This window comes from Triplophysa rosa, linkage group LG7, assembly GCF_024868665.1.
Source record: "Triplophysa rosa linkage group LG7, Trosa_1v2, whole genome shotgun sequence".
NCBI classification, from domain to species: domain Eukaryota; kingdom Metazoa; phylum Chordata; class Actinopteri; order Cypriniformes; family Nemacheilidae; genus Triplophysa; species Triplophysa rosa.
In genome coordinates this window covers 4,780,632-4,797,345 of record NC_079896.1, presented here as the reverse complement: position 1 = coordinate 4,797,345, position 16,714 = coordinate 4,780,632, and the positions used below count along the sequence as shown (strand labels likewise).

The following is a 16,714-nucleotide window of genomic DNA, read 5'->3' as shown; positions in this document are numbered from 1 at the left end:
GTGCCCCAGAAATGTTTGCTTTACATTCTTCAAATATCTTCTTTCGTGTTCAACAGAACAATGGTAACAATGGTAGTCAATGGTGGCCAAGAACTGTTTGGTTACAAGCATCTGTCATCAGAACAAAGAAAGTTATACAGATATGGAACAACTTGAGGGTGAGTAAATAAAGACAGAAATGTTATTTTTGATTGAATTGTTCCTTTAAGCTGATATTGCACAAATATTTTTTTGGGAGCATTTCCTGCCATAAAAAATGACAAGAACTAAGATTAATAAATGCTGTAGACGTACTGTTCGTTGTTTGACTATTAACAAGACTATTAACAATACAACGTTACTGTAATGTTCCCAAAAAAATGTATCTAGAAAAAATTACCTACTGTGCCTTTAAGCTTACAACAAGTATGCATTTACAACAGTATGCAATGTATAATGATACACAACATTTAAGTTGTGTTATTCTGAACTGTCGTCAATAACCTTGCTATGTGATTGCCAATATTATGGAAAAACACACAAACCATCTGGGAATTTCCATACTGTGCGTAAAAGACACACTGCATTCCAAGGTGCTGTAGTTTTATATACTATCATTCTGAAAATACCATATATTTACTCTGAAGAAAAGACACTTTGGTGTGTCAAGTACCAATTTGGTGTACCAATGTGAATTAGAACATTTCAGTCAGGAAATAAACAACTGTGGGCTGGTCGCCCTTACTAACTTGTGCACGTCTTCTTGTCATCGTTGAGTGTGTATCCTTCATTACATTTGCAGTTAAAGCCATTAAGTACACTGACACACTGATGTTCACAGCTGTCATTCCCAAATGAGCAGTAATCGATCACTAGAACAGACATAAAACAGAAGTTGAGTACATATTACGGAATGCAGCTTTAAATGATAAAAGTACAACATTTGACCAGACTTTAGCTCCACCCGACTTCTGTGACACAATATTGTTATTTAAGCATGTTTATGAATGCGTTCCGATACACTTCAACGTGTGCATTGCTCACTTTTGCAGGTCTTTTTGTCGTCGTTGAGCGTGTATCCCTTGTGGCAGTCGCACGTGAAGGATCCAGGTGAAGCGATGCAGATCTGTTGGCAGTCGTGCTTCTGTTCTGCACATAGATCGATGGCTGCAGGACACAAACACACACCTGTTGAGCACCGGTGGAATGCTAACTGTCATATTTCTGTAACGTGTTCTTTGTAAGGATACACACGTGTGCAGGTCTTGCCGTCCTCGTTCAGCGTGTATCCGGGAAGACAGAGACACTGATAGGAACCAGGAGAGCTTTCGCAGATGTGGTCACAGCCGTGATCCGACTCGAGACACAAGTCCATCCCTGCGGATTCAACGTACACGTCAATATTGTGACAATGCAAGACTAGCTAAAAATAGTTGAAATAGGATGGCAAAATATACATGCTAAGTTGTTTTCAACCCGGATGGGTTAAATATGGACAAATCAACCATTGGGTTATTTAATGCAATGACATTCATAAGCATGCACATACTGTTGTTATGTATTTTCATGTTACTGCTTAGTATGTGGCGTAATGGGATTTTATTTACAACTATGGAAGGCTCAAAGGACACAAATGTCTAGACCCTCATATTCAGGCTCTGGAGCAAATATCATCTGGAGGAATACTTCACCACAAAGCTTGTCTTGGAACTGCAGCCCAAACTGATGAATCAAGTCAAAGCTCTCCACATGGAACACGTGATCCTCAAACGGCGGAGAGGCCATTGCTCGGAGTGATGTCATATCCGCCCTGGCGACACCGATGGCGTAAATCTCGATGCCAGACTCTCTCGCGGCGCCCGCCACCTCAGCCACACGGTCCTGGGGGCGACCGTCCGTCACAATGACCGCTACGTGGGGAACGTTGCGACGGGCGCCTTGCTCAGGGGAGAACGCCACATTCATGGCGTAACGGATGGCCAGGCCGGTCATGGTGCCCTGGGCCAATGGAATGATCTCGTTGATGGATTTGACCATCTGCGCTGGCTTGCTGAAGGATTTGAGGGAAAATACGTTCTGGACTTGGCTGGAGTATTGGACTACGCCGACTCTTGTAGTTTCCAGACCGATGTCCAGTTCATTGATGATGTCTATCATGAACTTGCGCATGGTCTCGAACTCGTGGGGACGGACGCTGCGAGAGCCGTCGATGATGAACACGAGGTCGACCGGGCCGGATTTACATTTGGGTTCAGCTATAAAATGTGGGAAAAAAGAATGAAACATTTTTGACTTTTTGACTAGCTACTTTCATCCTACAGATCTGTAATAAAATCTGGGTCCTTAAACAAAACTAGCTGACTAAGCTCGCAAATTGCTGAAAAGTCTGGTTTCCTGATAATGATGCTATTGTCCTACCACTGAACCACTGTAATCTGACAGACTCTGAGGTAGCGTCTACCTCTGCTTCTACTAAAATTGATTTATTAATATTACTATGGTGATTTAACCAACCTGATTTAGGCCTTGCATCCGCAGCAGCCATTATGGCTATCAGCAAACCAACATACAGCAACGCTCGTGTCATGTTTCTCCGACAAAGGCCCGAACTCACCACAAATGGCTATATGAGAAACAGAGAGAAATACCAGATCAGGGGAATTCTGTGCTTAAAACGCATTCCAGTCAGAGCTTGCCGCAAAACGGCATCACCAAACAGATGTTGAGCAGCAGTCTTTTTACACAGAGGCCATTAACGTGGAGGAATTAACAGACCTCTGGTCCAATCACATCACTACTGGCTTCCAGTTCAAACGCTTGTGTGAAGTTATTGCTGGAAAATAACAGCGTCTGGGACATTGGTGCTGTAAACGATGGGCTGTCTGTCACTTTGACTTTCACAAAGAGGGTCGTCTGTCAGAGGGCCTGATAAGGGTTCTCATTATCAGGGGTTGCTGAGAGAGTGTCAAAGAACAGTTACGTGTGTGTCACGGTTTGCCATAAATTCTTCTGTGAGTCCAGTGGATAAAGACTAGACAGATTAGTGCTGTGCTGGTTTCCTATTAAAATAAGATCAGGCGGTTCGTTCCAAACCGAATGACATTCCATGACATTGGGTTAAATTCATAACCATATTCTCCTGCTGAAAAAATAGAAACACTAGAAACCATCACAAAATTTGTTTATGGTTTCCATTAAAAATACAATTATGAACCATTAGCTTTTTCCATTAAAACCATTGCAACATTCCCTTTTGTACTGTGTTTTGGGCATTATTACAAGGATTACAATCTCCCTGCTGAAAAAAACAATAGAAACCATTAAAGAAGTTGTCAAATGTGATGGATTCTACTGGTAGGATGTTAAATCCTACTGGAATAATGCCCAAAACACACTAGAAAAGTGAGTTTTGTAATGGTTTTTATGGAAAAAGCTAATGGTTCATAATGGTATTTTATTGTAAACCATTAGAATTTCTGTAATGGTTTCTGTTGGGGTTATAGTTTTTTTCTGCAGGGACAATAGAACCCCAACAGAAACCATTACAGAAATTCTAATGGTTTACAATAAAATACCATTATGAACCATTAGCTTTTTCCATTAAAACCATTACAAAATGCCTTTTTGTAGTGTGTTTTGGGCATTATTCCAGTAGGATTTAACATCCCACCTATAGAGTCCATCACATACCAGTAGAACCATTACAGTTTCCATTAAAACCAATACAAATTCCTATAAAACCATTAAAACCATTACAACTTCCTTAATGGTTTCTATGGTTTTTTTCAGCAGGGAAAACAACCCTACTGAAAAAACCCAATAGAAACCATCACAGAAATTCTAATGGTTTACATTAGAATACCCTTATAACCCAATAGCTTTTTCCATTAAAACCATTACAAAACTCCTTTTTGTAGTGTGTTTTGGGCATTATTCCAGTAGGATTTAAGACCCCACCAATAGAATCCATCACATACCAGTAGACACCATTACAGTTTCCATTAAAACCAATACAAATCCCTTTAAAACCACTAAAACCATTACAAACGCTTTAATGGTTTCCCTGCTGAAAAAAAAACATAGAAACCTAATAGAAACCATTACAGAAATTCCAATGGTTTCCATTAAAACACCATTATGAACCATTAGCTTTTTCCATTAAAACCATTACAAAATGCCTTTTTGTTTTGGGCATTATTCAGATAGGATTTAACATCCCACCAGTAGAATCCATCACATACCAGTAGAACCATTACAGTTTCCATTAAAACCAATACAAATCCCTATAAAACCACTACAACTTCCTTAATGGTTTCTATGTTTTTTTTCAGCAGGGTTCTATTGTTTTTTCAGCAGGGACAGAACAGAATTTTTTATGGTTTTAATGGAAACCATTAGAATTTCCGCGATGGTTTCTATTGTTTTTTTCAGCAGTGCAATAACACATTTTTGTTTATTCATAACCAAAAACTTTACAGATTGCATCTTTAATTAAGCGAGAACTGACATTTTTAAGTGAACTCTTCATTTACAATGCAAACACAGAGAAAGTAAAACATACCAAGCATACAAGCATTCAAAAGACATTTACTAAATAATTAGTGTCACCATGTACCCTACGGAGTAAAAGAGACACATCTGATTTCAAGTGTCCTCCATGACTCGTGGTAGTTTCTCTCAGGCCTGATAAAAGCTCTGCACATAGCTGTGGGTTTCAGGGAGACTGTAGACTACAGTGCCCTGTGTCATGTAAATACAATGAGCCCCTCTGTGCTGTGTGTACACTGGGCTGCGATCGTGCACACGAGCTACCGTGCTCCTTAACTCCGCTTTGATTATGGTTACGCACACACTCCTTCGTATACACATCATGTAGGCAGGCAGCCAATTATTTCAGAAGATTAAACTGGTTATTCATTGCTCACAGGGAACGTGGTACCATTACTTGAAGATGGTAGACCATGTGGTGCACACACATAATTAGTCTCTAGAAAAAAAAATTAAGTGAATACTGTAATCTGAATTGCCAAAAAAACTAATGCGCACTTCTGAACATCAAAGTTTTATTTTTCGGGTTAGGGGCCTGAGCAGCTATGCAGCTAATTATAATAGAGCTTTATTTACCACAAGACCCCCCACATTACAGAAATCCAGGAAATAATGAGGATAATGTTAAATTCATGTGACCACCAAGTTAGAAAGCAGTTATCGTCTCCAGTTAAGCTTACTTATTCAGATAACCTACAGTAAAAGCCAGATGAATATTTGCTTGTCTTTGACCAACTGACATCCACAATTCTTTTTGGACTTTACGCCCCATTCAAGGGTGAGCTGTTTGCCACGTGTAGGCAGACGTGAGAATCGAGCACCTGCGTAGGTAACTATCTTTAAAAACAAACACGCATATAGATTTACAAATACTGCTATGAGGCTGATAACACAGTTATTGGATGTGGGGATGGAGAGCTCCTCTTGCAAAAGACCTCTGTCAGACACAGTCTTGCAAAAAGAGAATATCAAATAAACCAGGGCTGCGTTCGGAAGGGACTGGGGAACAATCGAGTCATGCAGGAGCGAAGAGAAGAAGATACGGGTGAGTGAGAAAAGTCTGTTTACAATGGAGGTCATTCTTCTTCTGGGGTTAATGAAAAAGTCAATGCCACATTTAGAAGAGAAAGACTATTTTAGGACTATTAAGATTCCTTGCATTGTGACCCCAAATCATATGCATTCCTGTAATCCATATTTTTTACTTTAAATATATTTTTCAATTAAAAAATTTCTCACTATCCACAATGTTGTTTCTTAGTAGATAATCATTACTGTATGATTATTACTGTCATTTTGTTTTGCAAAGTTTTATTTAAATCATCATAATGACATCACAACCATGTACCATGGTATATAAATACTAAATAGAATAATGGACATTTTAAATATGGTTTAATTATTTTGAAAGTAGTCACAATGCAAAAAAGTTTAATAGTTTTAAAATAGGGATTTTCTGAACTAATTTTAAGATGGAATATGAACCTATTCTTGACATATATATGTATATATATATATATATATATATATATATATATATATCATAAAATATATATATATATATATAAAACAAAAAAAGGACATATGCACATGGAGGATGACAAATACAAAGTACACGCAGACCATGGGGTGTGATAAAGATAGATGTAAGAACAGCTGCTCTTTGGAACCTAAAACAAGACATACAGCCATCATAAGAAGCAGGGAGAGAAGGCAGTAAAAGGTGAGAGGCAGTAAAACGCTTCCAGACTGATGTGTATATCTCTGAAAGACTGTTTAAGCTCTTCAGATCAGTCTAGCCCAGAGGGATCTCCATGGGATAAAACCTCACAATATAAACTTTTCTCTCAGGTTGATGTGAGGCACAGGCAGACCAAAGAAAGTCCCAATGTGAGCGAGAGTGAGGGACGATAAGAGTATTAGAGGTGTAGGAAAGTGTGGAGCGTGGGTTCTTTGGCACCGGATTGACGGACAGCTTCAGATGGATTAAGTAACAGCAGTTTCTTGTTAGGGGAAGATTGAAAGCAGATGTGACACTTTGCTACTATTCGAAGCTTCGCCTCCAGCCAACCACTGCGCACCTAAAGCATGTAACAGTGGCTGCGGCTTAAAATCTAGTGCAGTGTAGAAAGCATTTTGGAAAAGTCATGACTTCTCTACCTTAGGAAAGTTAACCATTTTTGTTATAGTAAAAGTGTGGTAACCATGTTTTGTCAGATTTATTAGGCTACCTTATGGAATTTGTTTTAATACTGACAAACGGGTTGGTTAAACTGGTTACTGTAAAACCATGGTTTATTCTCCTAAAGATATGTTTTACAGGTTTTACCCAGTTATTATAAAATATATTTGTAATCACATGTAGTCCCTTTAATTTAATAAAGTGAAGACAATATTATTACATCTAAATTTATAAGATATTGCTTTCATGTGTCACAGTTGCTTTTTGGTATACAGAATTTAACGCATTATGATCTGACATAGGCTAAATTCTATGCTGTGCACTTCGTCAGAGAGAAGTTAACGCGACGCGACAACGCGTCTGTCTTGTCGCATCGCTCGTTGTCAGTTCTAGACTCATGGAATATTTATAACATTAAGTAAAATACACTAATATTACTATTATACATTAATATTAGACGCAAAAACCTTAAGGGCAATAATCTTTAAAAAAAACGCATGCGTTATAGAGTTTAGAGCTCATAATAAATTGTTTAATATAGAATATATTAACGTATGATATTGTTACATACTTTTAATCAGAAAACGATTAAAAGAAAACTGTTTATTAAAATATATTTAGCCCAAAAATGATGCTAACCACGTTGAACTTGTTGCACATGACAAACCTTTAACGTCAGCTGACTGACGTCAATTTTAAAATACGCATTTTTGATGGTGAAAAAACACATTTGTAACTCTGTCATGCTTTGATAATCGTTTTCAGAAATCTTCACACACACAAAATGTATTATCTTGTTACATTTCATGTGATACAATTACGCAACATTATTTCCTTCTTAATTCTCCAGGGTTCCCCACTGTGGACTCCACAAACTCTCACCTGTGCACGTCAGACTCCTTCACTCTCCTGAGAACAGACACGCGCTCACAGGGATGGGGCAGGTAGGCTAACGTTAGATCTCTCCTGCACAAACTGTGAATGGTATCCAGTCTTCTATTAGCAAAAGATGCGACAAAAACGACACGGTGGTGGTTTAATAAGGCTATTAAAAAGTCAAAGCGTTTCTCCGTGTGAAGTAACCTCTCAAAACTATTTTCTAAGCACAGAGTGAATAGTCAAGACATTGGTCAGGTATTAAATCTATGTAGATCCCACCCCCGTCCCACAGTGGAAGAGCAGGCAGGGTTTCTTTGGGGGGGATCGGTTGCTCAGCAGGAGAGAGAACATTAACGCTTTCTTTCGCTTACCCTACTGAAATTCCTTGCGGTTTTGCTTCGGTACACAAGTGATGACCTCTTGAAGTCCAATTGATTTTAAGTTTCAAGAGGGAACCGACTTTGATTCTAAATATTATTTATAGTGATGGCGATTTTGTCAGTGTAAAGTATCATTAAAATCTCTATTAGACTATTTGGAAAACAACATTCACATGTTTTTTAATTAATAAACTACCATTCAAAAGTTTAGGGTCACTTAAGTGAAATTTGTATTTTAATAATTTTATTTGACCTTACAAACCTTTTGATCTGTAGTTGTATGCTTAAATGTAAGAAAATCCTTCTGCAGACAAAAATATTTGAATTTTTTACTAATTTAAATAATTCTTATTAATAATTGTTTACTATTAAAAAGAGTTTACTATTAGTATAAAGTGTGGAAAAAATGTTAAGTGAGAAAGTGACCCCAATCTTTTAGTCTATGACATAAAAAAACGTTTTTCACTAATTAAATAACTTTGTAGCTTGTAGTGTGAAGGTGGATTTATCAAAATTACAAACAGGAAACATGAATTTGACAAAACTTCAGTTAATGCTTATAATGTCATGTCAATGAAATCACAAGGGTTTAAAATATTTCACACAGTGCACAATAAATAAATAAAAAACCCATATAGCTGATGTCCAGGTCGACCTTTTTCCTAATGTGCTCTACATGGGAAATAACACCACGACTGACCCTTTGACCCTACATCCTTTTGGGAATACACCAATAAAAACCCCAAGCAGACAGAACGAAACATCTAAAGTCTGCTTCACCATGCCAGCAGATACACACTTTTACATTTCGTTTGTTTCCAATCCAAGAAATGTACATATTTAGACAACATATAGCACAAAGATTCATATGACAGGAAGAAAATGTGAAGACCTCAGGGTTATTTTGTGAATGATTTGTCACAATTATATTGTGAATTATAATCATTCTGTGTTCATGTGCTTTAATATTACTTCATACTGTAGCAACATTATTTATTAATAAAACACGCATCATAAGATTTAACAGAAAGAGAGAACAGTCCCCCGCCGTGCCTCATGGCATCTATCCTGAAATCCCGATTGGGATAAATAGGATTTATTTTAAAATAAGTTCCCAACATTTCTGTGTATTGAACCGGACTCATGCACGGCACAAAATGACCCAGCTTTGTTTAATAAATTAAATGCAGAACACAAATGTATTCGTATTAAAAAAGTGAGTTTCTTTCTTAGAATAAATGTTGTTTTCTTTTCTCTGCATCACTGTCTGCACTTTTAATCCACCCATGAAAAACCCGACTGGTATTTGCTTCAGTATATCCAACCTTTATTACTCATCATTACTGAATTACACAGGATACTTATTCCAGTTTGGTTAAAGCTAGCTCAATAGAACTACCACAGAAATAAATAGCCGTCAGGAAAGCCGGTTGATGCTCCCACTTTAAAAAATCATATAAATATTTAAATGATGTCAATGCATAAGCTCCATTATAAGATCTTTGAGAAATTAATCAAATGTTTATTTAAAAAGTAAATCGTCATGAATCTGGAAAGGATATATTTTGCTTTACAAACATTTTGCCAAGTAAAATTAACACTTTTGTGCATCATTAGGGAAGAGCAAAATTTTCCCTTGTTGCCGATGGTAACCAGAGAGTCGGTAAGGCAATACCTTCAATTCAGACCTGACCAATCAGTGATCATCCTACATGCCAAAGTTGCTCAGAAGTCATACGGCAATGAGAAAAGGTGAGAAAGTACACCTTCCTTTCCCCTTCTTCCTATATTTATTATTGAAAAATAACCGTGCTTCCGTTCCTTCAAAGGTTTTTCTGCCCCCCTCCTTGTGTGTATCTTAGTGGGCACGGATGGAAAGTCAGACATGAGCAGCTGAAAGGTCAGAGACCCTAATTCTCACCGAAATGTGATAGTAAACAGTAATATGTAACACAGAGGACCTCTTAAGAAACCTGAAACCGGACGTTTCCATTTCTGTTGACACAGCATCAGGTCTGGTTGAGTCCAGCTATCGTCTGTTCGGGTACATGGGTCTGGACAGCTCCGCCGATCCTCAGACAGACAGCTTCAAGCTGAGCTTTGAAGAGCAGGAAGACAAGAGGGTGAGACACGAAATCGAGCGATCAAAGTGCATGCCTGACAGGTTTATGAGTGAACATCAACTGCTATGTGTACAGATAGATTTGGAGACGGGTTGAGATGTTTACTTTACCGACATTACTACCAGTTTGGGGTACTGTAAGAAGTGTGGCCGGGTGACCATGAAAAATATGAATTTATGAAGCTGTTAGTCTCTCTCTCTCTCTCTCTCTCTCTCTCTCAGATGTTTGCCTGTGCTAAAACCCTGTACATCTCCGACACGGACAAACGAAAGCACTTTCGGCTTATGCTTCACTTGTTTCACAACGGAGGGCAAGAAATTGGTTCATTCCACAGCAGACTCATTAAAATCATCTCCAAACCGTCACAGAAGAGGCAATCCATGAAAAACGCTGACCGTAAGTGTGCACATGATTCTGACTGCCCAAAGATCATTACGTAATAGGTTAAGAAGCCCAACCCCTGTACGTTTTTGTTGCCATATTTGTGCATCTTTGTATGCCAGAAGTGGGGTCAAGACCCTCAACGGTGTCACCTGGCAGCCATTGCCACAAGAGTCAGACATTTGACCTCTCACCTCTTGATCCTAAAGCACACTGTGAGAGGCATCTTCTGTTGACATTGACTGTTGGATCCACAGAGAAATTCTAAAGGGAAGAAAGAGACGCTGTGACCGTGTGACATCTATGAGCAGCGGTCAATTGACAGTGAATTCCTCATCGCTCTGTTGGAGAGAGAGACAATGAGACGACGTTTCAGAGAGAGAACGAAGTTGGAATTAGTCACAGTATCTGTCAGTTGTAGTGTTTTCTGTTCACTTCTTGCTCTGAATATGTATGTTGGCAAGTATCATGCACTGGTAAAAAAATCTCATTCGTCCTTCAAACCCGCCTGTTCTCTACGGGATCTTAGCATCTCTGGGTCTCGGTCAAATTTGACCCGAAAATCAAGTAAATCAAAAATAAAGGCCATTTTTAGCATTGTGGTGTTCTTTTTCAGTAATCTCCCCCACAATTTTGCATTGCCATACAAACGAATTTCTTCAAAGTAGGGGTGTCACCCTATTCCAGTATTGCCAAGAACCGTGATATCAAAAGCACACGGCTACAGATACCGTGATATTGTCATATATCCAGCACACATTTCAAATTTGGCCTCAAGAGTAACAATGGTTACAAACTGTCTATCATTGCCTCCCTATTTTGGGTGCGATTCATTGACCAAATAAAAAGACAAAACACAAAATGAAGGATGAATTTGACTGATAGCAACATTTCTTTAAAAACATTCGAATAAATATCTCGATAATATCACGGACATGATAATCATGCAGTGAAAATCTGATACAGTGAAATTTGTGATTTCATTTTATTTTGAAAAATAAAAATATGCATAGGGTACTTCAGTACTCACACTGTGCAGTAAAATTCTGCCTCTGTTTGCTTCTGTCTGTTTGTTTGACAGTGTGTATTATATCGGGCTCAAAAGTGTCACTGTTTAATCGTCTGCGATCACAGACAGTCAGCACGCGATACCTGGCGGTGGAAGACGGGGCTTTCGTTGCCAGTGCGAGACAATGGACGGCCTTCACCATCACTCTGGGTGTGAGATCCAATTCACATATTTACAACGTTAATAAAATTATTTTGACAAGTACAGCAGGCGACAAGCACACGACCCAACACGTTTGCTATTACTGTTCGACATTTAAAACTGTCATGCTTAGACACTAGAAATAAAATTCAGTTTCAAATTAGCAACGAATTGCTTTGCGTATCATAGTTGTTGTTTTTTAAATACCAAATGTATTTTAAAATTACTTAAAGATGCAGTACGTAACTTTTGCATCTTTATCGCCATCTCTGTTTGAAATATAAAATTGCAGTTTACTTCACATACTTATCTTCAAGTGTGTTGAAAAACATTTGACACTAAGACAAAATCTGTTGCAGCTTACAGTTGCAGCTTTAAACCAGGGTTAAAATTGGCCTTAACCCTGTTTTCAAAAAGACATTAGTCCAGAGACAAGCATTGTACAATCCAGAATTAGGAACTACTTGGTCTGGAGCTCCTACCCCACACTAACTGAAGTCTCATTAACGGGATTTTCACACTATGACGATAACTAACTATATTAGCATGCACACCAACGAATGATAACGCTAACATTATGTTCATTGTTATACCTCTCAAAGCAATCCCAGCAATATTGTTCTTCTATATTTTTATAGACATCGTCCATCGTGTGAACAGCCCTTAACTCTCTTCACCAGCATAAATGCACAGACCTGCTGTATGTTGCCTAACTGGTTTACAATGCACTGGTTACCACAGTAGCGAAGAAACCCAAACACAACTGGCTAAAAATCGGTCAAACTCCGTCTCGGACGTCTAGTGCAAATAAACTCTCACGACCGCTGTTGGAGCCTCACTGCATTTGAAAGTATAATGTGCTACCATTCCAGAACACGTAAACCCATAAAGCCTAGTTCTGAAAGGTCAGATTGTAAAAGTCTGCAACATGTGCTCAACAGATGGCATAAATGTACCCAAAGTGGGTTTAACCCCCATGCAGTGTCAGGGGGTATAGCAAGAGCAAAAGAATATTTTTCTCCCACTTCCTCTACAGGACAGATCCCTAATACTCACTCTTCTCATTGTAGTGAACGAGCGGCAGTCCGATCGGAATGAATATACAGGATGCGAAAGCTACATCTGTTACGGCAGCGTGGTTCAGCTGGTGTGCACCAACTCGGGCGTCGCTCTGCCACCTATGGTATGTGATGGAAACAAAAAACGGTTAAATGTTTGCAATGTTCAGAATCTGTGCGAGAAAGATTTAACATTCATTCAATGTGCCAATATCCATACCATTCTTCTAGAATGTACCGTATGCTCCATTGCATGCTAAGAAAGTGCAAAACATTTAATTCTCTGTGAATACTTTTATCTCAATTGTTTCTCATGCGTGTCTCCGGAGCCTATTGAGTCCCATATTTCCATTCTTGTTGTGTTTTTTGGAAGGAATCTGCTACAGACATGCGTCACAATTTGCTGATAAAGCACTCAATTAAAATGCCAAGGACGACATTGAAATACCACATTTACTGCAAACATACAGACTAGGCCTTCACAGTGTTGTTTTAGTTGTTTGAAATCGCTGACTGTGGAACAGTCAGGTGTATTGTACAGCACATGTGTTGTGGAGGGGTAAGCGAATGAGACCAGGTGCAGTGATGTATGATGGGACCTATTTTATGGCAATCTTGCCTGTATCAGATTTCTCGAAGACATAGACAATTTTGGGGGGGAATCTATACCTTGAACTTGAAGGGATGGTTCACTTTCACTTTCACAATGGAAGTCAATGGGGCCCAATGTTGTTTGGTTACCAAGGTTCTTAAAAATGTCTTTTGTGTTCTGCGGAATAAAAAATCATACACGAGGGTGAGTGAATGATAAAAAATATATAGATTTTTGCATAAACTATCCATTTAAAAAGGGTGCAAAATGTGAAAACAGTTGAATGTGTCTGAACACTATTTTCTACCCTTCTAGATAATACGCAAGGTGAACAAGCAGCATGCGTGTCTAGACGTGGATGAACATGCATCTCAGCTTCATAAATGTGCGTTTCAGTTCAGAGACAGCAGTCACATGTACCTCTGCCTGTCCAATGAAAAAATTATACAGTTCCAGGTGAACACATGAACATGCCCATCGGATGATTAAGTACTGTACATTTGCTGAACAAATAATATCTTACTATCTCATTTACATTGTATAGGCCTCTCCATGCCCTAAAGAGAGGAATAAGGTGTTATTGAATGATGGCTCATGTTGGACCATCATTGGAACAGAGGTTGTGGAATATACCTTCAGTGAGAGTTTGACCAGTCATCCGACCACCATCAGCCCATTACCCATCATCAATGGACTGGAGGTCAGAATCCACAAGCCACTCAATGCGTTTCAATGAAATATTTTTTTATTTAACTGTTTGTGTTTAAACTAAACAAGGATAGGTCTTTATTTTTGAACTCTATGTAGTTAAATGGTGGAGGTCATGTGGCCATGTTGGAGCTTCATGGCGAAAACTTCAGCCCTCATTTAAAGGTCTGGTTTGGAAACATGGAGGCTGAGACCATGTTCAGGTTAGCATTTACCTAAAATATCTGCTCATGTGCTTTTACTTTGGTAAGATGTTGGGAAAGTGCTCTACGGTATGGTAAGCAAGTGTGGTCCAGCAGCTGTCTTGAAAAACTAACCAACTATTTAAGGGGACAATTTCTTTTCAAATGTATCATAAATTTTATAATCCGATAATGTCTTTTAAAACTTCAAAGCAGAATTTCATGGCCGTGTTATATCTCTGTGACTTTGTTTCAATAAAAAAAAACATCAAGGCAAGAGACATCAAGCCAGTTTATGAGACCTTTAAGTTGACTAAGTGAGTTATAATTAGGGATGCACGTCAGTCATTATAACTGTGTTGTCGGTGTTCATGGAGAAATGCTCACCGGCACATTATCATTGCTCATGGCAGGGAGAGTGCTGTGTCTGGCGGGAGAGAGAGGTGCTGTTGCTGTAGGAGCAGCGGTGGAGTTTGTGTGGGGAAAAAGCAGAGACTTTGGCAACAATCTTTTGTAAATTGTCTCTTTTCCTCTCCGCTGATGTAGCTGCGTTTCTTTGTTGTTTTATTTCCCTGCGACTTTAACTTCGTTTTGCAGCTAATGGACCACACAATGACACTCTCGCTGTGGGCAGTTCTACTAATTCCGCCTACTTTCTCTAGCTGGTGTCAAACTCGTCTCGCGCATATACGGTGTTAATGGAATGGTCCACTCTAAACTATAATGGGGGGGAGTGCCTTCGTACAGATGTAAGAACGTAAAACGTTAACAGGGATATCCCAACTATTTTGACGATTACTTGGGGCTCTACGTGGCTGCAGACATGGCTTATTGGTTAAGTCCACCCCTTCCTTTTGGGGGCCCCTGGTAGCTCGGGGCCCCAGGCAGCTCGGGGCCCCAGGCGATTGCCTACCTTTGCCTAATGGGTAAGTCCGCCCCTGGATGCACCGATAGGATTTTTTTGCCCGATACCGATTTTAACAAACAACTATCGTCCGATTCCGCAAAAGAACTTTACCATGAGTATTTAAATCATCATCTTCCATCATGGCTCATCCATATCCACTTTGTAAATATAGTCATTACAGTGTCTTCATGATGTAAAATCGCAAGTTCAATACAAAAAAAATATATTAAAAAAGGTTTTCGTACATTTAGTCATTTAGCAGATGATTTTATCCAAAACTGGGGGTCACTTCCCAGCTCGTAACCAGGATCCAGTGCTGGCCTGTGGGTTTTGAGCATTTTTCAAGATGCTGTTATCACAAATTGCTTTAACATGTTACTTTTAAACCGCATGACTGATAAAACGCTACACTGTTTAACTGCTTCTTTTCTCAACCAAACATGTCACGTCTTGTCCAAATAATTACACCATGAATGCACACACATTCTTAACAAATAATACTTGTTGTGTCAGCATAATTCGCAGTTCACTTTATTCTTCAATGACATAACAGTTCCCATAATTCAACACTAGACTTTTTCCAGCATTGTCTTGATTTCCCAAACCAGCATGCACATCATGTAACAGGTCAAATAAATTAGTGTTAAATGTCCATAAACAAACAAAAATGAAATTTCAATGAAAACTGAAAGCTGTAATTAGTCCAGTTAGGTTTTTTTTTAAATGGCCGCTTATCTGTGTAAAATTGTGCTCTGAGTAGCACCAAAACAAGTTTTTTAGCATGATGCTTTGTGGTTTGTATGGTGTATTGAGTAGCCATTCACTACCCCAAGTCTCTATAATATTCTCCATTATTCATGTAAAATCACATCTCTCCACTAAAAGAGTACCACAGAGATGACATTTTTGTATGCAAAACCCAGAAGTGAGTTAGCATTTTAGCACTTGCAGTTCCATCGCTCCAAAGTCAATGAGTTTTTTTAATGGGTTTTTGGGTAAATGCCTAAAATAAGTGAATGGGGGGCTGTTAACAACATTCTTCAAAATATCTTATGTGTTCATACAGGTTTGAAATGAGAAGAGGGTGAGTAAATGATGACAGAATTTTCATTTTGAAGCTGAACTACTCCTTTAAATGTCATCGAGCATAAAAGTCTCATGAATAATACAACATGGACACAATTCTCTTAAACCGTGGATGGAGATTCATTCACAGAGTATTTACTTACCAGGGAACGCGTTTTTAATAAATTTTGAAAACGTTTTTGAAGACTTGCTAGTGGTTACGTTGATATCATTTGTCCCTCTAAGGTCATCGAGGTCTCTGCTGTGCGTCGTTCCTGACGTGTCCGTTTTGAGCGGTGAATGGAGATGGATGCGACAACCCATCACGGTGCCCCTGTCTCTGATTCGACTGGACGGCCTGATCTACAAGAGCTCTTTCTCCTTCACGTACACACCTGAACACAGCGCGCCCTCTCAACCGACCGGCACGGCTGAAAAGACCACAGACTCGGACTCCCTCATAGACACCATACACCAGGAATTCACACGGATGAACTTTCACCTATTTATGCAGAGCTGA

The 16,714-nt window shown here is 38.9% G+C and overlaps 2 protein-coding genes across 6 annotated transcripts in view; one reads left to right on the top strand and one right to left on the bottom strand.

Annotated features, from left to right (window-relative positions):
- Nucleotides 1–7,799, bottom strand: part of matn4 (matrilin 4) — a 19,990-nt gene extending 12,191 nt beyond the window's left edge. For all 5 annotated transcript variants that reach the window (XM_057338371.1, XM_057338374.1, XM_057338375.1 and 2 more), the window contains exons 1-6: nucleotides 7,592–7,799; nucleotides 2,494–2,602; nucleotides 1,671–2,234; nucleotides 1,234–1,356; nucleotides 1,024–1,146; nucleotides 729–851 (exon numbers count right to left, since the gene is read on the bottom strand). In XM_057338371.1, the coding sequence (XP_057194354.1) occupies nucleotides 729–851; nucleotides 1,024–1,146; nucleotides 1,234–1,356; nucleotides 1,671–2,234; nucleotides 2,494–2,566 (1,006 nt within the window). In that variant the 5' untranslated portion in view covers nucleotides 2,567–2,602; nucleotides 7,592–7,799. The remainder of the gene's footprint in view (nucleotides 1–728; nucleotides 852–1,023; nucleotides 1,147–1,233; nucleotides 1,357–1,670; nucleotides 2,235–2,493; nucleotides 2,603–7,591) is intronic.
- On the top strand, nucleotides 5,440–16,714 carry rbpjl (recombination signal binding protein for immunoglobulin kappa J region-like). The gene is made up of 12 exons (XM_057338377.1): nucleotides 5,440–5,572; nucleotides 7,560–7,653; nucleotides 9,586–9,720; nucleotides 9,798–9,868; nucleotides 9,976–10,091; nucleotides 10,313–10,487; nucleotides 11,554–11,691; nucleotides 12,753–12,865; nucleotides 13,648–13,788; nucleotides 13,877–14,032; nucleotides 14,140–14,243; nucleotides 16,441–16,714. The coding sequence occupies exons 1-12, from the start codon at nucleotides 5,545–5,547 to the stop codon at nucleotides 16,712–16,714; spliced, it is 1,545 nt and encodes a 514-aa protein (XP_057194360.1). The 5' UTR covers nucleotides 5,440–5,544.

Bases quoted from the DNA above. Each gene is read 5' to 3' on its own strand.
- rbpjl (XM_057338377.1), top strand. From the start codon at position 5,545: ATGCAGGAGCGAAGAGAAGAAGATACGG. The intron at 9,721-9,797 runs GTGAGAAAGTAC...GTTCCTTCAAAG, and splicing joins TCATACGGCAATGAGAAAAG to GTTTTTCTGCCCCCCTCCTT. The intron at 12,866-13,647 runs GTATGTGATGGA...CTACCCTTCTAG, and splicing joins GCGTCGCTCTGCCACCTATG to ATAATACGCAAGGTGAACAA.